The sequence below is a fragment of the Pholis gunnellus genome (assembly GCF_910591455.1).
Source record: "Pholis gunnellus genome assembly, chromosome: 4".
Lineage (NCBI taxonomy): Eukaryota > Metazoa > Chordata > Actinopteri > Perciformes > Pholidae > Pholis > Pholis gunnellus.
In genome coordinates, this window is record NC_136530.1 from 15,213,841 (window position 1) to 15,238,329 (window position 24,489).

The 24,489-nt window shown below is 41.5% G+C and overlaps 2 protein-coding genes across 3 annotated transcripts in view; both read right to left on the reverse strand.

Annotated features, from left to right (window-relative positions):
* The window catches only part of tprb (translocated promoter region b, nuclear basket protein), a gene marked incomplete at its 5' end in the record, with an annotated part of 22,802 nt that extends 7,053 nt beyond the window's left edge, over positions 1 to 15,749 (reverse strand). The window contains 39 exons of one of the 2 annotated variants that reach the window (XM_079158010.1): positions 476 to 556; positions 661 to 815; positions 950 to 1,240; positions 1,362 to 1,555; positions 1,737 to 1,810; positions 2,375 to 2,568; positions 2,707 to 2,905; positions 3,116 to 3,262; positions 3,393 to 3,603; positions 3,741 to 3,871; positions 4,012 to 4,143; positions 4,356 to 4,493; positions 4,719 to 4,866; positions 5,007 to 5,194; positions 5,391 to 5,594; positions 6,667 to 6,783; positions 6,916 to 7,068; positions 7,446 to 7,612; positions 8,209 to 8,377; positions 8,570 to 8,710; positions 8,796 to 8,930; positions 9,086 to 9,248; positions 9,356 to 9,504; positions 10,158 to 10,300; positions 10,494 to 10,657; positions 10,903 to 11,129; positions 11,240 to 11,347; positions 11,625 to 11,822; positions 12,172 to 12,275; positions 12,365 to 12,505; positions 12,683 to 12,770; positions 13,087 to 13,167; positions 13,316 to 13,408; positions 13,726 to 13,890; positions 14,058 to 14,161; positions 14,272 to 14,368; positions 14,931 to 15,004; positions 15,110 to 15,214; positions 15,599 to 15,749. In XM_079158010.1, the coding sequence (XP_079014136.1) occupies positions 476 to 556; positions 661 to 815; positions 950 to 1,240; positions 1,362 to 1,555; positions 1,737 to 1,810; positions 2,375 to 2,568; positions 2,707 to 2,905; positions 3,116 to 3,262; positions 3,393 to 3,603; positions 3,741 to 3,871; positions 4,012 to 4,143; positions 4,356 to 4,493; positions 4,719 to 4,866; positions 5,007 to 5,194; positions 5,391 to 5,594; positions 6,667 to 6,783; positions 6,916 to 7,068; positions 7,446 to 7,612; positions 8,209 to 8,377; positions 8,570 to 8,710; positions 8,796 to 8,930; positions 9,086 to 9,248; positions 9,356 to 9,504; positions 10,158 to 10,300; positions 10,494 to 10,657; positions 10,903 to 11,129; positions 11,240 to 11,347; positions 11,625 to 11,822; positions 12,172 to 12,275; positions 12,365 to 12,505; positions 12,683 to 12,770; positions 13,087 to 13,167; positions 13,316 to 13,408; positions 13,726 to 13,890; positions 14,058 to 14,161; positions 14,272 to 14,368; positions 14,931 to 15,004; positions 15,110 to 15,214; positions 15,599 to 15,749 (5,724 nt within the window). Of the gene's footprint in view, positions 1 to 475; positions 578 to 660; positions 816 to 949; positions 1,241 to 1,361; positions 1,556 to 1,736; positions 1,811 to 2,374; positions 2,569 to 2,706; positions 2,906 to 3,115; positions 3,263 to 3,392; positions 3,604 to 3,740; positions 3,872 to 4,011; positions 4,144 to 4,355; positions 4,494 to 4,718; positions 4,867 to 5,006; positions 5,195 to 5,390; positions 5,595 to 6,666; positions 6,784 to 6,915; positions 7,069 to 7,445; positions 7,613 to 8,208; positions 8,378 to 8,569; positions 8,711 to 8,795; positions 8,931 to 9,085; positions 9,249 to 9,355; positions 9,505 to 10,157; positions 10,301 to 10,493; positions 10,658 to 10,902; positions 11,130 to 11,239; positions 11,348 to 11,624; positions 11,823 to 12,171; positions 12,276 to 12,364; positions 12,506 to 12,682; positions 12,771 to 13,086; positions 13,168 to 13,315; positions 13,409 to 13,725; positions 13,891 to 14,057; positions 14,162 to 14,271; positions 14,369 to 14,930; positions 15,005 to 15,109; positions 15,215 to 15,598 lie in introns of both variants that reach the window. The other variant, XM_079158009.1, reaches the window with a different exon arrangement.
* Positions 15,750 to 21,576: 5,827 nt separating this feature from the next.
* Positions 21,577 to 23,568, reverse strand: pdcb (phosducin b; the record flags this gene model as incomplete). The annotated part of the gene is made up of 3 exons (XM_079158352.1): positions 21,577 to 22,092; positions 22,488 to 22,636; positions 23,523 to 23,568. The coding sequence occupies 3 exons, from the start codon at positions 23,566 to 23,568 to the stop codon at positions 21,577 to 21,579; spliced, it is 711 nt and encodes a 236-aa protein (XP_079014478.1).
* Positions 23,569 to 24,489: the final 921 nt, after the last annotated feature.

Genomic DNA, 24,489 nt, shown 5'->3' on the forward strand with positions numbered 1-24,489 from the left:
ATTTGCACTGTCAGTTCTGTTTTTCAATAAAGGGTTGGAAACTAATGCTTTTTTGTTTTTTATCCGATTCATCGATTAATCGAACAAATAATCGACAGATTAATCGATTATTAAAATAATCGTTAGTTGCAGCCCTACATTCTACTCATTGACTTCCATGAACACGTGTGAAACATGTAGTACAAAGAAGTAATAACCACACAAATAATCCTGCCTGTTACACTGCATTTACCAGCACTTTCCCAAGAGATAGGATTCAATGGTAAGCTTATAGCCTAGCTATGAGATAATATATTGATGGTAAATACATGCAGCGGGCCATTACTCTTCCAGCATAAAAAGAGTATTGAGTTGCGCCGGTGGGACATTTATCCTCTGAAAAGCAAAAGAGAACGCCGCTAACATTGACTGAAGATCCTGACTGAGCCCTGGAGTTCTTCACAATGTATTGTTTCTATATTAGGTGATGGCCTACCTGACTTGCTTCTGCACCGTCTTGACTGTCTGTCAGCACCACCCCCTCAGCCTCAGCACTGTCTTCCACCAGCACCTCCTCCTTAAGGAAAACACATAACAGCTAGATGATGGCCATGACATAACTACCAGTTTTCAGATAATTAAAAACGCCGATTAAGATTTCTATGTACTCCCTCTCCTCACCTCTGGACCCACTCTCTGGATGATACGCAGCTTTTTAGGGATCGGAGCCCTGGAGGTATCCTCCTGGGTGGAATCTGTGTCAGTGACCACGGTGGAACTCTCCTCCTCCTCACGAGGCCTCTTTGACATGGAGGAGGTTCCTGGCGTTGCTGAAACTATAGATACGGCATTCATATTTTGTATAGACTTCCTCCTGAGGGTAACATAATGCTTTTAAAACCACACCATGTCTAAATGGTGTGGTTTAAAACCCACAATCATCTCAATCTGAAAAAGTTTAGTTTCTTACCAGTTCCAAACACAGAGGAGGTGGAGGACGTTGAAGGCCATTCCACCTGCGAGCTAGGTGTTGCCTCAATGACCATGGGTGGTGGCTCCTGATTGGCTGGCTCTGCATGGGTCATGCTCTGTTGTTGAGTCGGTTGGACAAATGCTGTGGCCTGTGTCTGGGTCTGCTGCACATTCAGCATAGGGCTAGCTAGCGTGGTCTGGACGTTGGGGCTGGCAGAGCGCACCGAGCCGCTGGCACTGCCGTACACAGTCACGTGCTCCACTGGTGGGCCTTCAGTAGACTGCATGGCTGTAAGGGAGTTTAAGTGAGTGGAAAACAGATTCAGCTTTTCATGAGGACTGTAGCTGCATAAATAACATTCATCTTCAGGGACAATACATTGAAAGCTTAAGTCTAGAGGCAAACTTACCTTCCTGGGTCTCCACCTGTGTGGTGGGCATGACGGTAGCCGTGGGTGTCGGGGTGGGTACAGTAGCTGGGGTAATCATGGGCCTGATGCTTGCTCTCGGAGTGGGTTTGTTCCCCGGGTTAACAGGCTGCTTGCTTGCTGCAGCCACAGGTGTTGGCTTAATGTTGGCAGTTGGAGGCTCAGATGTGCTGGCACTGATTGAGACAAAGATCAGGACATGAATAATGATCATGTAATATAAGAAAGGCTTGAACAAGTCACAGCAAGCGTACTAACGAGGATCCCAGAACTGCAGGGAAAAAGTATGCACACACGTGTTGCACTGCAGTGGAAACTTATAAACTAATATGGAGTTTTCGTGGTTGTGTATCATACCTGCCCCTGTCTGCAGCTGGGGTTGTCTTCAGACTGATCTGCCTCTGTTCTGTGCTCCTCTGCTGCTCCTGGGTCTAAAAAAATTAAATAAAAAAATCAGGACAGAAAGACAAAAGTCATGATGGGAACCAAACAAGACGCCGAGTCATGATACTGTAGTTTCATCAAACTTGCAACAATGTCACTTGATATAATTCTTTAGACATCAGGAAGTTGCCATTGTCTGATCCCATCTAATTAACTATTCAAATATCTTTGTCAAGACATTGCCCACGCAGGAGCAGTTGTTCCATACAAGGATGTAGAAGCAACCAAGAGTTTAGATTATTTTTACAGTGATGAAAAGTTGATGTCAGGTTACCAACAAAACTAACATTTACAGATAATTTCATTTGTAAACAATAACATTGTTGTTATGAAAGTTCCAGGAAAACGGATCCTGAAAAAAGGTCCTGTTTCTTACAGACAGACTAAAGGTATCACTGGTACTTATGAGTTAAACATTTATGAAGTGTGAAGCTCAACAGTATCTACGCTGCTATTTATTGCACTGCATATTACCAATTGCAATATGTTAAACATATTTGGCTGACAAAGATATGCATGTCTGGCTTGTGAAAACTTTAAAGCAGACTCACCTTACTGGGACCTGCCTCAGGTGGCTCGTCTCTCTGCTCCTGCCTCTCCTGCTGACCTCGCAGGTCTCTCAGTTCTCTCTCCTGTCGACCCAGGCGGCCCTCGTACTGAGACTTAAGAGCGCTCACTCGCACCTCCAGCTCCTCACGCTGTTGCTTCAGCTCCTCATTTTCTTTCTGCAGCTGGTCTTTGGTGCCTGGACATAAATAATTTAGCTCTGAGATTCAAATAAAAGAAATACGCAACAGTACAATAGGGGCAAACAGACGAGGCATCTACAAACAAGTGCTCTATCGTAAGTCTATTGGTTGCAATATTAGGGACACCCTCTCACTCGTGAGCTGGTTGATCTTCTGCTTGGCATAGACGATGGCCTTCCTGGTCTTGTCCTCTTTGTCAGTCATCTGCTGTCTCAGCGTGTCCTCCTGAGAAGCTTTATCCTGCAGCTCCTGCCTTAGCCTGGTGAGCTCCGTCTGCAGCCTGGACGACTGTTCCTGGGCATTACGCCCTTCAGTCTCACGCTCTGTAACCACCTGTCACAGGCCAGAAAGACATGATACTAATGAATGTATAAAGACAAGCATATTTGGGGGAGCACTGTACTGCCGACTGTGCAAGCTATATGATCATGCAGTGTGCATGGACTCCCTCCCTGACAGAAGGCTATGAACACTAGTCTAACTCTAAAATGGACAGTTCAGTAAAAAGGTCTTGGCTGAAACGTTTGTGACTTGTAGTTTCACCTTGTTGATGTTGTCCAGCTGTCCTTCCAGCTCTCTGGTCTTGGCTTCCGCTTGGCTCAGAGAATCTCTGAGGCTCTGCAGCTCCTGAACTGAGGCTTGACGAGCCTCCTCCTCTTGGGATGGGCCTGCTGCGGCCTCGGCCACCAACTAGAGGAAACGCAGTATGAAAAATAATTATGCTCAAACAGAGGTGGCTTTGGGCAGCTGTTCAAAATGGATTGAATCGAACAATACAGCCAGACGAAAGCAGTGAGATTAAAAGCTACCGAGCTCCCACCTTGTCATGTTCCACCTTGAGTTCATCATACTGAGTCTTGTAACGGCGTCCAATCTTCTTGACCTGAGTGATAGTTCGCACTTTCTCCTGGAGCTCCTGGTTCTTGGTTTCCACTTCCTTCTTCAGCACATTCCTCTCATCAGTCATCTTACTCATATTGTCACGCAAGTTCTGTATCTGGCTTTGCAGAGATGTCGTTAGATTGTTGGTCCTGTAGACAGAAATTAGAAGATTGTGAAAATGAATGCTAAAGCGGCAGAAAAAGAACTGGTAGGGTTCAATACGGGAGAAAACGTTAATATCCTGGTAAATAGAAATGTAAAAGTAACATCATTTATAATGCCTCACCTGACCACATCTACTTTAAGTCTGTTGCTCTCCTCAGTGAGCTGCAGAATGCGTTTGAGATGGGCCTCCTTCTCAGAGTGCAGACGCTTGTACTCTTCCGGGTCTGAATCCTTTTGCTGGCTCACCAAATGCTAAAAGAATGTGAGAAAATGCTGTGTGTTAGTGGTGTGAAATGATAAAACATTAGGAATAAATAGTCATCACAAGACAATCTGCTTTTCTGATGGCAGATGTTTTACTCCCCGTCTTACAAGCAGCATTATTCACTGACCTGAGTCCGAGCTTTCCAGCGGTTGATCTCCGCTTCGAGTATCTTCTTCTCCGCCTGCAGCATGCTGCTCTTCTCACTCAGCTCAGAGTTGGCCTGCTGCATTGGCATGATGTCTGACTCTAGTTTTTGTACCTGAAATACACAGATTATGAGCTGAAAACTTCTGGATTTGGAGGTTTATTCAGAAATACTTTTTGAAAATGTGACACCAGGATAATGTAGTTCATTTTGGAGTAAAGTAAAGTGTACCATTTTACATAATTTGGCATTAGTATAGCATATCAAAGGAGGGTCCATTAAATTCAACACAACCACTACATTTTTCGATAAACCGCAACCTATACCTTAGCTTGGGTTTGGTGCAGTTCTTGCTCCATTTTGTCCCTCTCCTCTCGCAGCATCTTGTTGGTCTCCATCAGGATGCTCATTGTATCAGTCTTCTTCATCAGTTCATCATGCTGAGCCAGGGTCTTCGCTGTCACCTGAGTAGGATTAGCAATGGGCTTTTAGTCACATGTGGTATCTCTAGGTTTAAGTCCGAGTGGCCAGGTTAGACTCATGTATTTCACTAAGGAAACGGTTCTTGATCGCACTTTGAGGAAAGTGAGCAAAGAGGATTTCTTTACAACGCAATTGAATGATAAAGAAAATCCACATAAGATTTGTCAGTGGGCAGGAGAAAAATAAATGTTTGGACAAAAACACACCTGCATCCTCTCCTTTGCGGCACTCAAGCTGTCCTGCATCTCCTTCAACTCTCGTTCCAGATGCTCCACCCTCAGACGGTAACGCAAACTCTCCCCTTGTGCAACCTCAAAACGAGACTCTGCAATCTCCTTCTCTCGCCGCACAAACCTTTGATGGAAAACAAACAAGGGTATCAAAGATAGTGGAGAACGTGGAAGGGCAGGAACGAAACCAACGGTGAGCAGCATAATTGCAAGGCTTCTCAACTACACGAAAGATTTTTGTGATTTGGCATAAACATGCTTTACCTCAGAATCTCAAGGACCTGGTCTTGAGATTTGCCTTCCTCAGTCAGGGAGATGTTCATTGGACTCTCATTGACAGCACGTTGCAACTTGTCAGCCATCTTGCTGCTCATTGTCTGGATCTGCTCATGCAGAAGGGTGTTCTGCCTCTGCAACTCCTCATAGCGGGTCTCCATCTTTGACATCTCCTCCTATATTGTGAGCAAAGATATTACGATTGAAAGCGTAATTGCTAATTTACTTTAAATATCGTAAGTCGTTGGACAAAACCATAAAACCAATAAATTGAAATCAAATGGCCCTGAAATAAATGTTTTTGTTGGTCTCCAACTAAAACATATTATATCTAATCCTGTCGAGTCATGACCTGTACTTCTATCAAATCACCTTGAGGATTTTTTCCTGCTCCTCCCAGGAGACCCTGGCCTCCAGTAGCTCTGCGCCGACTCTCTGGGCTCTCTCATCCAGCTGGTGTCTGAGCTGGACGGCCTGCACGGCCTGAGCCTTCGCAGCTTGCAGGGCCTCCACATCGGCTGCATGCAGAATCATCTCCCGCTCATACTTGTCTTGCGCTTCAGCTGCCAGCTTAGCCTAGGAAACGGCAAAGAAGATTTGACACAACAATTGCATCTTTAAGTAATATCATGTAAGTGCGGTGGCAATTTTGTTGCAAAACCATATTAATTACTGGAGCTGGACTAATTAATTGGAATAAGTTTATCATAAGTATATCATATAAAATGAGTGGGTGGTCTTGAAACATGCTAGCTGGAAAACCTGACAAATACTTTTCAATCAAGTCCTCACTGTCAGATCCATCATGACGTCTACTTGACAGTTATTCTAGATGTCTAAATATAGAAATGGCAGGTTTTTACTTGATGTTTCAACATGCTTTGTGATCGCTCAGAGAAGGGAGACTTATATTTGTTTGACATTATATAACAAGACATAAAGTAATGAACCTCTGCTCTCGATAAAATAGCCTATTTTTTCTTTTTAAATACATAAGAAGTTGTACAGAGCGATATTTCATGAAATCCATACAATGTAACATACTATGGGTAAAATGTGCACATGAAGAAATGGAGGCTTTTGCTGTTGTTTCTAAGTTCACTTCAATTAGAAGGTGACAAGCAAAACATGTGAACTTGGCTTTAGTGTTGAGGAGTTGTAGCATTAATCCACTGACAAATAAACTGTACACACACACCTCATTGTAATGTTCAGCTACACCGTTGCTGCTGACTTCATACTTATCGTCACACACAAGCTCTCTCTCTCTCTCTCGACCAGACACTCACTTTACGCTAGGTTGCAATACACTGGCGTAAACTCTGACAGAGTATGCCAGACATACACACAGCGGACTACCTCACAGCTTAACAAATTGATGCAGTGCAGACTTAAGAAGGGTAGAGTGGCTACATGTGTCCACAACACCATGGCTGCTAACTCTCCTGGACGGGTGAACTTGGGAGAGTTGCTTGTTTTGCACTTTACACTGCAGCTGGCGTTTGAGCATCCCTTATTGTTGCAGTGCAACCAAGGCACTAATCTAGTCAGTTAAAAGTTAATGATAAGTTAACAAGGGTCGTCTATCAAAAGAGAAAAAATTGGCATCCCTAATTCCTCTACATTAGGTTCTATGAGAGCTTCTTACCTGCTCCTGGCTGTCTTGTAGAGCTTGCTGCTGCTGGGCTTCAGCTACTGCCACTCGCTGTAGCACCGCCTGGTGATCTGCCTGAGCGCTGCTGAGACTTCTTCTCAGACTGTTCATCTAACAGACACAAAACAAAAAGAAAGTTTTCTTTACATGTATAAAACTGAACAGCAATATAATGCTCTGAAGATCGACTGGTGAGGGAAAAACTGCAGTGAACTGCTAATTCTTAAAGAAAAAGTAAAATACCTGTTCCTCTAGTGAGGCCAGGGCTCTCTTCTTCTGCTCCTCTGAAATGAGTTTCTCTTTCTCTGCTTCCAGAAGCTTTTCCTCCAGCCTGCGGTGCTGCCTCTCAGCCTCCTTCATACGAGCTTCAATGGATGAGCGTGCCTGCTCTGTAACCTGGTCATTAGACATTTGCAAAGATAAAAGAGTTTATACAACTATAATCCATACCAAAAGTTCCCAAAGTGTGTTCGGCATGTTTAAAATCAAAAATACAAATGTGTGTATATTTAACAAAAACACTTGTAATGTGTTTCATTGGCATAAGGCACGCAACTTTTGTCAAACTCAAGGGTGGTGTTATGTTAAAGGTGCATAGGAAAATGAAGACACGCAATATAAAGTAATGTCAATGAATTTCTGCACATGTAAGCACTTAGTTTATTAAAAATGTAGCTTTTACTTTTTTTTTTAAAATACACTTTTTTTGTGGTTGTGGTCAATGGTTTTATGAGAGGCGGAACACTGACAGGCAGTTTGGGTTTGTTTTGCACCTGTTTCTCTTTGTCCAGGGACTCCTCCAGGCTCTGGGCCATGGCTCTGTACTGCTCCATGCTTGAGGTGGCTACCCTGAGGCTCTCCGTTAGCTCCTCAGCCCGGGACTCAGCCAGCCGCAGGTGGCCCTGTAAGTCCTCTCTGTCTTGATCTGACCCCGGCAGGCCTGAAAGCAGGAAGAATCAGTGGCGGAAAGCAGAGATGACATTTGAAAACAGGACAATTAGTATGCGCTTTTAGGAAGGGAGGGAGGTTTTGGACTAATTACATTATTAGGAGTCGGTGCTTAAAACCCAGTGTGCTCAGACATTTCATTATGTCTAAAAATGTGTCTCTTTTATTGCCTTTTGTCTCATAAACTGTTACTACAACATGAGCTAGAGAGACTACAACATCCTAGGATATTTTTGTTGTTGGTCAAGTGTAAAACTGGGTCAGTTGATAACAAAAATCTACAGAACGTGTCAAGTTTGGGAAATTAATTTTGTCTTGTTACGTCCCTTATTAACTTCCAAAAGAAAAAGCAAACTAGCATGTTAATGGTGATTGTAGTGCACCATAATTACACAGACGAGACTTTACGAGAAGCCATAAACAATTTGATTTCCAATGACATCAACCTAGGAATTGTTTGCTTAAATTTTTGTGGACATGGGATTTGATGACAACCAGCGGAAATGCTATACATATATATGTGTACATGTATGGATTCCTCTGTTGTACGACGTAGGACTCTCTGCCTGTAAGTATGTTTATGCCAACCTCTGATAGTGGGCGTGGTGGGGGAGCTCAGGGAGTGACGTGTTTCGCCGCTGCCTAACTGCAGCCTGACGTTCTTGAGCTCCAGCTCGGCAGCATTCAGCAGCTCCTTGGTCCTCTGGTGTATTGGTACCTGTTGCTCCAGCTGCCTCTTTGTCTCCATCAACTGGATCTGTGACACCGAGAAGTAAGCTAACTGTTGAATCCTGTTATTTCTGTCTGGGTTTGAATGCATTTCTTTCATTTGGGGGTTAAGTTTAAACAGTACTGATGTATCAGTACACCACAACACCTTTGAACATAACTAAGTCAGACAGGATTGAAAAAATACCCCAGATGGGCAACCATTTAACGTTATGCTTACTTCCTGGTTTCTGCTGAGCAGGTGGCGCTGTTCCACCTCGTGCTCCAGCCTCTTCTGCAGCTGGGAGATCTCTCGTTCCTGCTTCTCCAACTGGCCATTTAGACGCTGACGTGTCTCAGTCTCTGAACGCTCAAGAGTGGCCTAGAAGAACACAGCAGTTATCATTTTGAACTATGTTTGTGTGTGTGTGATCTAATGAGTGACAAATGTCATATTTCTAGATTACCTGGATAGCCTGGAGGTTGGTCTGCAGCAGGTGCTGGCTCTGTTGTTGGCTCAGGATCGACTCTCTCTCCTGATTCAGCTGGGACTCCACAAGCTTCAGCATGTCTCTCTCCTTACGTAGGTTCTCAGCATGGCCCTAAGTGGAAATAAGTCTAGATTGCTCAACAATTCCTCGAACAGTCACAAGTCCAATTCAAGCCCCACCGCAATTCCTCCATCACGGTGATGATAAAATGCAAAGAAACAAACATCACTAGGAAAAATGAAAAGTTTGCTGGAACGAAGACAAACCTCGGCCATGTTGAGTTTCTCTTTGGCAGCTCTCAGATCCTCATTCAAAGTGTGGATGGTCTGCTCATGCTTCTGTGTGGCAGCGGCCATCTTCTGTCCTTTCTCTCTGAGGGAAGCAATCTCCTTCCTGTAGCGCTCAACATTGTCCTGAAGCATCTCATACCTGATATTGTTGAGACATTATTTTTAGTGACCTATGTTCTCTCCTATATATCTAAAAACACATTAAGTGTTGAGTAAACCAGAAGAAGGTTTTTCAAACTAACTTACCTCTTTGAGGCAAACTCTAGCTGGGTCGATATCTTCGCATTCTGGGAGTGATGGTCAGAGAGCTGCTCCTGGAGCTTCTCGTTCTGCTCCGTCATGGCCTTGTTGCACTCCATACGCTCCTTCTTATAGGCGGAAAACACCTCCTGCAACTGCAACCACACATTTACATTTAGTGTCAATAGAGTTTAGTTATTGTTGTCTGAGAAATACCATTTTCATGACGGACAACAAATGGGTTACACCGGCCTTTGACCGAGTCATACGAGACTGCTGTCAAAGGCTAATCACTGAATTATATTTTCTGACGACATTTCAATAAAAAGAAACAAATAAACCTAATTTCTTTTCAGTTTAGTTTCTCTCTCGTTTGCCCACTTGGCACTGTTAAGCTTTTTCTTCAATTCACTCAAAATCATTCTCTAGCATCATTAGCAAAAAAAGGTTAGAATATTTGGGGCACATAATTTAAGCAAATGCTGATCTGTCAACATAGCCACATTGCCATCTAGTGGCAGACATGGGAAACAAGTGAGCCAAGCTCATCAGTGGTAACAATAACCATAAATACTGTTCCACAGATAGCCTTGCCATGCTCGGTAATGAACAGAAATCTAGACAGCTGCAGACATGAGAGTGCTTTACAGTAAACTAACCATCAAGCGAAATCATGCCTGTAACTAAAAGTGATCCATTCCCACAGAACTCGCGTTGGGCACTGCTGGACATAAACCACACGGTGTACAGACTACTGCTTGGCCGATATCGAGCCCCCTGCGGATGTCTTATTTCGATGTTTCCTCACCTGGTGCAAAGCTGCTTTGGCCTCCAAGGCTTCGGCAGACTCTACTGCCATAGAGACGAGTGCAGTGGGCGTTCCTGTGGTAGGAATGGTTGCAGGTGAGCGTCGGGGGGTGGAGGTTAGGGCAAACTCCTCGGGTGGTGTACCTGAAGGAAAAACACTCAGAAGTTCAGCCAAATAAAAAGAACCCCCACAACACCGTATCAAGCCGTTACCATCCGACTGAAACGGCTGCTTTAAATTGCTTGGTGCCGTAATTGAAGCATTTAAATGTGCACGTACAGGACGCCCTGTCTTGCATCAACAGATTATAACTAGGTTTTATCTCTTGGCTGTTACCCTGCTGAGGAAAGGTGACTCCTGTCGCCTGAGCCAGCAGCACACGGTACATGTCCCTCTGCCTCACGATGGACTCGGTCATCTTGACCTGCTGGCCGCGTTGCTCCTTCAGGGACTCCAGCTCAAGCTGGGCTTTGTCGAAACTCTGCTCCAGTTCACCACGCCTGGAACAGATCATCTTTCTTAGCCATAGACCAGTTTGACATCTATGGTTACTTGTGATAATAGATTTATGAATCTAAAACATATATGTGGGTGTTTTTATGCTTGGCACTCTTCAGCAATCACTGATTTTGTTTAGTTAGACATCACAAACAGTTACCCGACTTACTGTGTTTGTTTACTGCAAGAAACAAAAAAACAAACAAAAAGGGGAAACAAAAATAAATCAGCACACATTTCAACGTACTTATTGCCAGTGGCCTCAAACTCCTCTTTCTCCTGGGCATCACTGAGCTCCCTGAGGGCCACCAGAAGACGCTGGTTCTGCTTCTGTAGCTCCTCTACACCGCGGAAGGTCACCAAGTGTTGGCTGATCACCTCCGATGTGCTGCTGATGTCGGCCGAGCTCACCTCCTCCTCATGAATCACATGGTTTCCACGAGCCTCTTCCAGCTCGATCAGCAGCACACGCACCTGGCAGGAAAGACCAAGGATGACATAGAAAATGAGAATTTGGCGAAATTGGATGATATAAATCGTTTGAAAATAACCGGGATTATCCTTTTAACTGGACGAGCACCCACCTGTTGAGCCATGTCTCCCAGCTGCAGGTCACACCGCTGGTTGTCCCTTTCCAGAACAGTGGAGCGCTTGTTAGCTTCATCAGCTTCCTTCTGCAGACGGTGCACCTCCTGAAGTAAAAGCACATGAAAAACATCAGCATTTGTCGACTGTAAGATTGCAGATGGTATTAGGAAATCCAGAATGTAGTCTCTACTAACCAATTTCCAATAAAGCAAATGAATCAGCCTAATTTTACCCATTTTCCATCACAAACAGGTGCATTTATTTATCTATTCATTGTGCGAACCATAGAACACATGAAAGGCAACACAAAACAAATTCAATGTAATCAAATGGAAAATCCCATTCCACTGAACATACATACAACTTGTCTGTATTACCCACCATAACAGCCTGCTCCAGCTTGGCAGAAAGACTGGCCACTGACTTCTGCATGCGCTCGTGTTCGTCCCTCTGCCGTTTGAGGATCGGGGCTTTTGCCTCCACTTCCTGCACAATGTCATCCAGGTACTTGTTGACTCGCTTATTCTCCAATCGCTCCAACTGCAGCTGCTCTTGGCTCTCCACAAATGCGGTGTACAACTGAAAATGCATAAGAGTTAAAAAGGGGGAAATTAGCGGAGAAGATTTCTGTGCTCATTGTTGGTTAAAAACTGTTTAATGAGCAAGTGGCAAGAAAATACAAAAAACGGTCCCATAATGGTGCACTCGAAATACAGTTGGCCAACACTGAGGTGTTTCTAAATTAACACAAAGCATAAGCTTACCCTTAATATGGTCTATAATACTGCGGAACATCAAGTCATATTGGAAATTCACTGTGGCAGTCTATTGTATCTCATCATCACTAAAACTAACTTCCACAAGGAATTTCCTCAGAGCAAATTATCATAAAAGACTCATTTTGGTGTTCAAATTCAGCTGCACATACCTCTGTCAGCTTCATGCCGGGCCTTATCTTGGATACAGCTGCTGCTGTTGGAGACATTGTTGTCATTTGCTCTTCTGTGATCACGGATGTTGTACCAACAGGGCCTGGGAATTCAAATAGTAGAGAGATCACAGGTCATTTATATAAAAATCCTTACCAAACTTAATATTGTACCAGAATCAACCTAACAGACCTCTCAGTTTAGAACTTGATAGCAGCTCATTGGCATTGTCCAACTCTTTCTCAAGACCCTGGATCCTCTCCTTTAGCTCGGCCACACTCTTGTCTATGGCACCATTCATCTCCTGCAACTTCTCTTCAAGGGCCTTGTTGGCTGTGGCGTAGAGAGTAAACAGAGCAAACGTCAGGAAATACCACCAACAGGAGACTAAGTTATAAGCTAAGCCACTAAGCTAACACACAAAGACCTTCAGACTCTCTCCTTCTAGGAAGAAGTCAAGTACAATATAAGGAAAACGGTAGTTGTGGTCACTTTGTCATAGCCTCGCACCTTCTCCAGCATCTTTCAGCAGCTTATGCAGCTCCTCCACTGCCCGACTCAGCTCTTCACTTTTTGTCTCAGAATCTGCTGATGCTCCCTGCCACCACAACAACAACAACAACAACAACAACAACAACAACAACAACAGGGTTAGAGTTGACAAAATAACGGCAACTTAACCATGACATAGAGTGAATCATTACAGTCACTGTAAATATAAAGTGCAATAATAAAAGCACAGATGAAAGAAACATATAATGTCACAATTCAACTAAATAAATAAGCCAAAACATTCGAGTTGCGCTGGCATATTTTGAAAATGTGAAACTGGAATTAATCACGAGGACTAAATGCTTTGGTGGTACGCAGTAGAGCACCCCAATCAGCGTGTCGTCTGTCATACATATACAAACCTTGTATAGATTGGAAAGCTTAATGTTGGCGTTCAGCTCGTTTCTGAACTTTTCCTCCATGGTGGCTTGTTGTTCCCTGGCCTAGAATGAGCAAAGATGCGGTCACACACACTTCAATGATTAAACTTCACACCGAGTGCTACAATACTGATCACTTTGTTGGAGAATATAAATATAATAAGACCACAAAAAGACTTGGGATAGGCTGTAAGAAATACCACAAACATACTTCTTTCAGTTTGCTGATCATGTCCTCATTCTGTTTCTGAAGGTGCTCATTTGAAGTCTTCAAACTGGTCCCTTGGTCTTGGAGTCTGTTCACCTTAAAGTCACAAAAAGAGATAATGGTAATCATTCATAACAGAAGAAAGTGCTTTAATGAACTCAATACAAAGAGAAACTACTTATAGCAATAGTATGAGGAGAAGGTGACCGTTTACAAAGTATCCACAATGTATCTGTTACAATTGGTCTATAGTTAGTGTGTCACACCCAGCTCAACATTTAATGTGATATAAATTGACAAATTAAAATATTGACATGCTATCCTTATTGTATTTGTTGCTACTGCCATCATAGTATATTTCTCCATATCACTTAGCCTTTTAAACACTTTTATGTAAATAAAAAGAGGCATACCTCATCTTCCTTGTTCTCCAGGTTGCATTTCAGTTCCAGTATCTCGTTTCCCTTCTGCCGGGACAGGGACAGCAGTTCCTCACTCTTAGCCTTCAATTCCTCATTCAGCCAAGACGTCTGGCCATTCAACAGCTCCTTCTCTTGTATCATACGCTTCTCCTTGTACTGTAACGGCAAACCACCAAAACTTCATTCAGGTACTTGTTTAAGGGTAAAACAAAGGATACACGTTTGCAGTAGAGTATTAGGTAATCGCTGTGTACAAAGTCTCTCCCCCTGAGAACAAATCTGATATCAAGATATTATTTAATCAATCCTTTAATATCACTCACTTTAATGTTGACTTCAGCTGATTCAAGTTCATCCAACTTCATCTGCAGGGCCATCTTAGAGGTGTTAACCTCCACCAACTTGTCATTGAGTTGCCTGAAGTCATCTGGGGAAGCAACAGAAATAATAATTGCCAAGTCCGAATGATGGTAAGCATGAACTAATAGAAATAAACAGTTCTGACAAATGTCTCCAGAATAATCCATCTTTCCATACCATTTAAATGCTCCACTTCCAAGGATCTCCTCTCCAGTGTTCGCACAAGTTCTCGCTTTTCTGCCTCCAGTTCCTCTTTGGCCTTTGCCAGCAAAGTCTGAAAACAAGAAGCATTATTTAACCATCGCAATTGCTGGTATTGCTTAACAATTAAATGCAACTTTCAGACCATATCTGGACTTTTGGTGACATCACCACAACCCTTAGTTAAACCATCTAGTTAATTAAAAAATGTGGTCCACTCTCCAACTCATGAACATATTTGGTTATTTTGCATTTTCCAAAATATTGTCCTTTCATGGTAGTTCCTGCCATCAGTGTATGAATGGGTGTGAATGGCATGTAGTGTAAAAAGTGCTTTGAGTGGTCGGAAGACTAAGAAAAGCGCTGTACAACCACTAGTCCATTTTCATGGTTTCTCAACACTTTAGGGTTTAACATCGTGTTGTTGACAACAACTTTTTAAGATCAATGTGTTGACAGAGGGTGCACTCAAGTGTAGACATCAACCATTGCTGCAACTTTTACAAAGGCACTACTTCTGACAAGGATCACTACATTTGACATAGGTTTTGTTAACTGTTACAAAATCCTAAAACGTAGACACAGAATATAACCAAACAGTAATATGTATGATTTGATAGAGTTGTCTTTCCTACCTGCTCAGCTGACAGCCTCGCTTGTGCGGTGTCATATTCTCCGTTCTTCTCCCGCACACGTCTAAGATCCTCTTCTAAAAAGGGAGATTTAAAGTAAAGCACATCATGAAGTAATGCCGTTCAGAGAAACTAAGCCGAGTTAAAAACCGTATTTAATATTGCAGTAACTTCCCTCTTACCTTGCTTTTTAAACTCCTCTTTGAGTTTAAAATGTTCTTGAGTCTGGGACAAAAAGTCATCTTGACACTGAGCAAGTTGTTTCACTTTTTCAAAGAATTGTTGTTCTGTAAGAAGAGGGTCGAACACGAAACGTTAAAATGATCCGTTGACTGGTGTTCTTATGTTATACTGTTGTTTATTTCAAGTTCTATGTCCTCTTGTTGACGCTAACGCTACCGTTAGCTCAGTAGGTAAGCTAACGCTAGCGTCAAGTTGTGTTCATAGACTGCAGTGTTAGCTAGCGCTAGCTTTCGTCCAACTTCCCATAGCCATTGATAGACATGTAAAACAATTACCGATATGAGGTTAATCTGCCAGTTAGCTCATAGCGAAGATATTAACTTTTAGCTACTTCGTTCCTTTAGCCGGCATGCGCGCATGATGTCGAGCAAAGCAAAACATTTAGCATTTAGCACCGATGGTAAACATAAAATCAGGCAATATCTTACCGCTGTCAACACGAAATTGTTCCTGTTGTGCTTTTAAACAATCGATTTCATACTGCTGATCGGAAAGGATCCTCTCGAGTTTGTTTTGAATTGTTTTTGGTAGCTTAGATATCTCAGAACCATCAAACTCTTGCAGCAGCAGTGCCGCCATTTTTCCGACAACGGTCCGCGCAAGCGCAGTTTGAAATTTGAGTCCGTAATTGCTCTTGGAGCATTATGGGAGTTGTATTTCTTAGAAAATATATATTTTTAAATACCTGCAAATAGCTGCAAAATATTATTCCTACATGCCTCCATCACAACAGAAACATATTCCCGAGGGACTTTCTTATAAGACTCCAATGGATGTTGCACAAAATATTGTACAGTATTTAAATCGAAGCTCATTTCAAGACTACAGCTTAACTCATGATCCACTTAGACGTTAAACATTTCAGTTGGCTAGTCATGGAGACAGCTCTGTTGACAACCCCTGACCTAAGTATGCAATTATGGGTTCACTTCCCTTCAAACTTTTATTATTAGAAAGAAAGCTATTAAGTTTTAGTGGATTTAATAATTTTTGTAATAATACAGTTTCCAAGGTGAGAATCAATGCATTTCTTCTACAGATAATTTTACAGGATGAAATCACTTGTAATCACTTAAAAAAATAAAAGATATCTTAAAAGTTAAATAGCAATGTGGATGTGTCCTTTATGTTCACCTCTGGTGTTGACTGGTGTAATACTCAGTCAAAGGTTGTCAGCAGATGGAGCCAAAAGACAGCTGAGTGTGTGCAAGCGCACGTGTAGTGTGTGTGTGTGTGTGTGTGTGTGTGTGTGTGTGTGTGTGTGTGTGTGTGTGTGTGTGTGACTTAGAAGCAGGATGTAATTCAGCAAAGGATGTTGGGATCCTGATATATTCTAGTTATAATAAAATAAGGTGCAACATAACATAATGCAAAACAACATACAATGTAATTAAGAAGGTCAGGATTCAGGCTGTTTGTTGATGGTGTTGATGATATGTTAAACCATGCAGTGCCATAAGCCTTTGAAAACATAGAGGTCATGTCTTTGAGAATTTTAGTGGGAATTTGTGGGGTTTAATGATATTAATAAGAGTTTATATTCTACATTACAAACATACTACACATTTGTTTCATAAAAAAAAAAAAATGATTTGGACTATTCACCTCAGTATTTTTTTAAATCTTGAAAAAATGCAATATATTCTTACAACCCCAGTGGTAATTTTGTCATTAAAGGGCTTTAAAGTAACTGATCTTGTCTTCATCCCATTCAAAGCTTCATACACAAAGTTAATACAGTAAATAACAGGACCATATATGCCACACAATATATAATAAAAACTGCAATTTAGTACAATTCCAGGCAATTAACAGCACACCATATAAAATGTTATGTCAGAGGATTCTTTTGGAAATGCCTCACAGGATCTTTTCGGGTGAATTTATTCAACATGTTTTCGTGTGTACAGAAACTTTATAGTTTCGTTAGATTGATATACTTTATGTTTCAATTACTATATCTGGGCTTTAATTGCTCTCACAGTTTCAGTTTCAGTCATTTATTAACTTTGCCCCTATGACATACACCCGATAGGTATTTAGACCCTGCCTGGACCTGTTTTAACAAATACCTCAGTGGTTTATTGGTTCACAACCATGGTGATACTTTTATAAGAAAAGAAGACTGATGGCACGAACACATGAAGTGTTAAAGCAGATGTTTGCTCCAGGCAGCAGAACTATTTTTATTACACTCGACTGTCACGCCTGGTTACCAAGAGGTACAGTTACCTACAGTTAACATTGCTGGGCAAAACCTCTTGATCTGACTGAGTCATGTTGGTTGTTGTCCGCACTTGTCATACGAGTGGAACCCAGAAGCATGGACACACACAGAAACCCTGCAATATATGGTGTTTGAGGGAGTTGAGGTGTGATTCAAGTTCCATTCATCATTGGTTAATAAATGCAATGTGACCAGTCTTCTACAGTACAGTGTAACAGAAAAGTGTAAGGATTTAGTCAGTTTTATCCATCCACCCATCCCTTCCTCCATCCCTGCATTTGTCCATGTATCTATATGTCCATTCATTAAAACTATTAGTAAAGTCAACCTAGCGTGAGAAACACCAGTAAGACCAACCCAAAGGTGGACGGTGATGTGGGGGTGGTATGTGCACTGTAATTTATTTTCTGCAGCAGTTTCAGCTGTGTTTCTCATCCTCATACCTCTGATTCTTATCTCTTCCAACCTCCCCCATGTTATCTTTAACTGTTTGCTCACTCCACCTTTGTTTTAGTAATAGCACGCTAGCATCCTGTGTTGAATTGTACCTAGCCACTCATATGAAAAGTATTGTTTTTTTTTAACAATATGTTTAATCACATCAGGAGTAAATTGAGTCAAAGGATAACATTTGCATCATCACTTCATCATTAAAAAATAATGAGTCACGAGGAAGTTACAGAGCAACAAAGCAACTTAAAATATGTTTACATTTCTGATGACAGCTAGTAACACAGTTCGTGGTTATGTTATATCGCCCACATCCGCTGTCCATGTTTGGTCACAGGGGCCTCAATCCAGGTCTCCACTGCCGTGACATCACCTCAGTGAAATTGTTTTTATGTGGGTGAAGTAGAGCGTGGCAGCTGGACTTTCCAAGAGTCCAAACACAAAAAATCACAACAGTTCTCCAATTAGCGAAGCAGTATAAACAAAGGGGGAATCAAAATGTCAGATGTGGGGGTGGGATCAGGTGGTCATCGCTGGGGTAAACATTGAGGTAAACATTTGTTTGAGGGCAGTGATGAGTCAAATCATGCACTGCAGCCTGTTTCCAAGAAGCAAGTTCAGTGAGGTAACTGGGTAAAACCAAAAACACCCTCAAATCTGAAACATCCAAAAGCTGTTCTGAATTTTACTGTAATTGTGATGCAGCTAACTCATTACACCTACCTCTTGCAAGAGGCCCATGCTTTGGCTATGTTAATGTTGTGCAGAATATTGAAGCAAAATACGCAATCTCACTTCGTCATGGTTTATTGTTTATTCTGAGTTTACACATGAGGCATCTTGTTTTGAAGTGGTGCTCCTCTCAACCTTTGGTTGGACTCTCAATGGCTTCTGCTGCACTCACTGAACCCTAAACCCTGTTGGAAGAATGCCACATATTGTACATTTCTGCTAGCTCGGAGGCATATTACTTGGTAGAAGTAGTTGGTGTGAACACTGTGGGCCAGTGGTGGCACACATGCACTGTCTGAGTAGAAATAGGGTGTTTTGGCTAGTTGGCTGCCACTCTTGCATGCAGGGCTGTAGTCTAGGTCAGCCGCTGTCTGGCTGACATGTTTGGGCATCTCAAGAAGCCTTGCACTCCTCAGAAAGCTGCTGTGGGAGGTATCCAAAAGGTTTTGATAAATCTTAAACATGCTACCGTGAAGAAATGAGGTGCTACCAGCCAGAGGCTATGCAAGCCGAGCCAGATGTGGTACCGTGGAAACACAGACACATGTACAGTACATCCTGAGAGAATTATGTGTTAGCGTGTCGCTGTTCACTAAGTGTTGCATTTTGTAGTAATTAGAAATCAAGTCCTCCTTTGCAGGCAATACATCCAAGATTAATGGAAGTATACTTACATGAGTGCAGAGATAGTTAATTCAGTTGAAGATAAAAGGAAGCAGTAATCAAACAACTAAACATCTATTGTCGAGACTAGCTGGCAAGTGAGGAGATTATGATTGCCATCAAGTTTTAAAAGACAAAAATGGACTGGCTCTTTTTTGATAATATAGAAACTTACACATAGACTTTCTATAATAATTCATCATGATTTTTATGAATATAATTGTTTTGAAGGTCTGCCTTTATTACAAACCTCTGTGTCCCACCATAGCAGTGGATGTGTGTTTGTGGTAATGTGTTTGGCAGCTACAGTACAGAGGCAACTTAATTAACCTCACGACATATCAAAGTGTGGGTTAGTATTGCATGTCTTTACTTAAAAATCTCAATTGGCTTTTATGTGTTATGGTTTCGGCATGCCTGCAGCTCATTGGGGTCACAGGGGAGTCAAGTCTCTGCTACAGGACTAAGAGATGAGGATATTTAACATGTGGCAGCTTGCTTCAACAGGAGAGATGTCTTCTGCAGTGCCATTGAACCCTGCATCAGTGCATTTTGCAGGGTTCCTCCTTTGGTGCCTCTGCTTTGAAATACACTGAGGTAAGATAATATTCTTTTGAAAAAGCTGGCAAATTGTCTGTCATAAGTAGAAATGCAATTTAAGTGGCTGTTCCAGTTGTATGTTATATTGGGGAATATTCCTAAAGAAAGAGTAAGGCAGGCCATGAAGACAGAGCGGTTATGTAAGGACCCCCCTCTGGAGTCACGACATTATTGGTTAGTGGAGAAGCGATAGCAGTTGGATGGTGGAGCCTCATTCTTGGCTGAATGGACAATCTTAAGATAACAGTGGTGATAGAATTGTGGTGATTAAAGAGGAGGTGAGTTTTGCAAAGCTGTCTCACATTTAAAGCAATAGTTCAGCATTTTGGGAAATAACCTTCAGTCAGTTTTATTTATTCGTTGGATATCATAAATCACAAATTTGCCTCAAGGGGGCTTATTCACTTTCTTACCAAGAGTTAGATGAGACGATTGGTACCTCTCTCTGATTATTTGTGGGCTGAAAATGAAGGTACAGCCAGGTGGTTAGCTTAGCTTAGCACAGAGACTGGAAACAGTGGGAAAAACAACCCTTCCTCTGGCCAAAAGCACCTTTAAAGCTCTCTATGCAACACGTTATATCTTGTTTGTTTATTCAGCACAAAAGCCACAGCGTAGAAACGCAAAGGCTATGGTTTGGCTACTTTCTCGATTTCCAAGCATCTTGTTGTCACTGTGAGGTTGCCAGGCAACCAGCAGACCTTCTAGTACCACAATTGAATAAAATGCAAAACGCAGCTATTCATTATCATTTATTTCTCATTTTTATTCTTGACAACATGTTTGTTTCAACATATTACAGTACACAGTTTAAAATGGTAACCAAACCCATGGTAAAATCAAACATGACAATATATATTGATATTACTGAGTCACATCACACGAAGAAAACCCGAAACTAATGGATTCCTTTTTTGTATAGTCTGATGACTTTCTCCCACCTTTACAACATAAAGTACCCAGACAAGGAAAAACTCCTCACTGATGATGTTTCACTGATGATGGTAAAATACCAGAGACTCATGAATGTTTTTTTCCAGACACAATATGCACATCCCACCACATTGGCTTAAGAAGCAGGTAGGTCATGTTGTACTGGGCAGATGGAACACATGCTCAAAAATGTTTCCACATCCAGAGTTCTTTGGCCTCTTAAGCATTAAGGGTCCCTGTCCTATTTGTCCTTTAAAGGATTTCTTTTTCTATAAATCTTGGCAAAAACATCACAGAGAACTGAAGTATACACGTGTTTAAATATTGAGAATGTCACTTTGCAAAACCCTGGATTTATAAATAACTTGTGTACAGATCAACCCAAACAAATGCTACAACACTTATTTGATTTAATACATTTATACATCAAGTGCAACTACATACATCATGTAATATTGTCTATCATTACAAAATAAGACAGCAATTATTTTAAAGTACAGGTACCTGGTTTTGGCTTTTGCTTGGGTGGTGGTGAGGGGAATTGTGATATATTTTCACAAATAAAAGCTGTATGTCCTCACCTTACTATAACCCACACTCATATTTGAGAGCACTCAACTTCCGGACATCAAGGTTCCTTCACCAACTGCATGTAACATTTCTCATTTAGAGAACAATTCTCAAACACTAGTGAGCTTGTGGAGATGTTATGGTTTTTCTATTTGTCCTATGTCATATTGTCTTTCATCGCTGTCTATCCAGCCTTCCAAGACAGCTTCCTTCAGCAGCCAAACTCTTTGTTTACTCTACATCGTTTTCCTCTTCATCTTCCACACCAGCCAACTCTTTTTCTGGCAGCAGGCCATAGCTGTTGAGGAAGGCCTCCACATCAGTGGCAAAGAACTCCTCAGTTAGGTGCTGTGTGCAGGCCAGGAAGTTCCCTAGTAGTTCTCCAGCCTTGTACACCAGCAGCGTTGGCAAAACCTCATCTGAGAACCGCTCGGCAGCACCGGATGTGACAGCATCAATCCTGCAGAACTTTACAGTGGGGTACTCAGTGGCCAGGCAATCCAGGCAGTTGTTGAGCTCCTCACAACCTTTGACCCCAACCTTGTAGATGTGGACAACCACCACTGTGCTGTAATGCTCCTTCTCGATGACTTCTAGGAAGGCCTCGCCACTGTCCAGCTCATGCACACCTTCAAACCTGGGCCCAAAGCTGAGTTTATCATGCATATCCTGCATGCATTGTTTTCTGTATTTCTTTATGCATCCCTCATCCTCCTCCTTAAGCAGTTCATATTCTTGGACACTCATCTGAAAAAATGATATCAACACAAAAGTTAGGATTTATATTGGCCATGGAAGTACATTATTTGTAATTTGCCTGCTGTTCCGCTCATTTTCTGTAACCAGTGCAACATTAGCATGATTGTTTTTTACTCAGCAGTGAAGCCGGCGACAGAAAGAGTGCAATTATTTTAAGCAAGTAGTAACAACAATTTCCGGGTCCATCACGTGATGCCATGGGGCCCAAAAAGTCCTAAAAGTTGTAAAATGCACAATAGCCGAATGCAGAGTTAGTTTTCTTCCTCCGTTCATGACAAAGCCTGAGAACGAGGCTAGACCGAGTGCTTAGAGGCCGGGTTAAAGGAAACACTAGTGCGCTTGCTCCTATGGGATATTTCAGTGTGTGGTCTGTTTGGTTGTACCTTGCGGTTAATGTGTGCTCTGGCATCATCTTTTGGTTTGCTCGGAGATGACATTTGTCTCAGCAGTTCCTTTTTTGCAGCTGGCAAGTTTTCCTGGTCCATACTTTCCAACTTAAATCTCCTCCAGTCATTGATGACTCCTTTTGGACCTATAGAGAAGGCAAATAGTATTCAGTTACTAAAGGGTAGTGACGAGTGCCAACTCTGTAGCATCTTTTAAATCTTTTCTTAAAATGTTTTATTTAGAAAGCCTTTTCTTAAATTGTGACTATGTTTTGATTCTGTTTGGTTTTTACTTTTGTATGCTCCTCATTATTCAACTGTTATCATTTTATTTTCTTTATTTATTCAGTTTTACTGAATAACGTTGACCTTTTGTAACTCTATTCAGAAAATGCATATGCATAAAAACACATTTTGTATTATTATAAATATTTCATATTTCATATTAATTATTATTATTACAACTATTTTAAAAAGACCACGTAAAGGCTGAAAGAGGTGAAAAAAAACATTTTTGGTTACAAACACAATTCAATCTTAGTCCACCAAGAGAAACTTGTTCCTAAACTTTGCTCTCAAGGTCCAAATAATCAATAATATTTTGGACTTCAAGCTAAATGACTAGTTTAATCATGTGTAAAATGACAATGTGAGTCTATGAGTCATTGGTAGGTATTATTTCCTGTTTTAATTTGGATATGAAAGCTTCGTCTCAGCCTTCAAGTGCACTAATTGCACCACTGTTGTGTAACAAAAAGACGATTAGAGCGCCAGTTAAACTGCCAAAGCTTTACAAATCTGTACTCTGCTTTGGTCTTCCTCTTATGCATTTAGAGCCAATTGCTCTGAAATCAATGCCAATGCTTTTCTGTTTGTAATTTCTCTGAAGACTTCTTAATAACTAACAACCAAAATGTATGTTTGCAAAGATTGACCAGACTCACTGCCGAACGCACAGGAACAAAGAAAGGTCACCAAGTTGTCAACACATTAAGTTACTGTGTTATGTTTGAAAACACTGCTTTCACTCACCTGTCTGGGTTGCGGTCTCTTCCAAATCAATCATTTTGTCCGACATTTTTTCTGGTTAGCTACCTGTAAGATAAAAAATTTAGAATCAGATTTAAATAGTTAAAGGAGGTAATTCATATGATGTGCTTATGATATGCACTATCGATGTTTGAATGAATCATTTTCCCATTTTTAAAAAGTGTTAATGGCCCTTAAATCTTATACTTGTTATCAATACGATAACTGTATTAGTTAAATTCTCAATGAAATTTTATTTGTATAGCCCAATATCACAAATCCTAAAATTAATTGTAAAGCCCTCACAATCAATACTACACACGTCATCCTTGGACCCTCGCATCAGAAAAATAAAAAGATCCTCAAATATCACTACAGATTTTAAATCTTTGCACTGTGACAGAGCTACTGGATACCAAATGAGTCCCACACTATCTAATTGAATGAATGCAGTCTAAGAGGATTACTGATCTGCAACAGATCTCTCTCTCTCTCTTGTTTGGGCTACTGTAGATTGAAGAGATGGAACTGGCACACTCTGGGTCTCACACTGCTTTGACATGTCTGTGGTGTCCGTATGTGGAACAGTTTGTGACGTCTGCAGAGCAACTGTTTCATTGGATTAGATGACCTTCCCCAGTGTTTCAATTCCAGTCTTCCTTCCTGCGTGCAGTCACAGTGCTGATCTGGGCTGATGATCTTCGTAGCCATCTTTCTAACCCCCAATTCCGAAGTAATCAATTGGAGATTTGCTAGCATGAGCAAATTAAGTCACATATAAGTGTTTCAGTGCTGTGTGTGTGAGCAATAGATAGACAATAAACTCTTGTAAACAGCTGACTTTCAATTAGACACAGACCCATGACTAAATTCAGGACCGAAATGAATAATCTTTTGTTGTCATTCAATGCAGAAGCTTTCACTGTAAAACAAGAAATAAACAAAAAAAGAACTCTCTCTACGATACCCA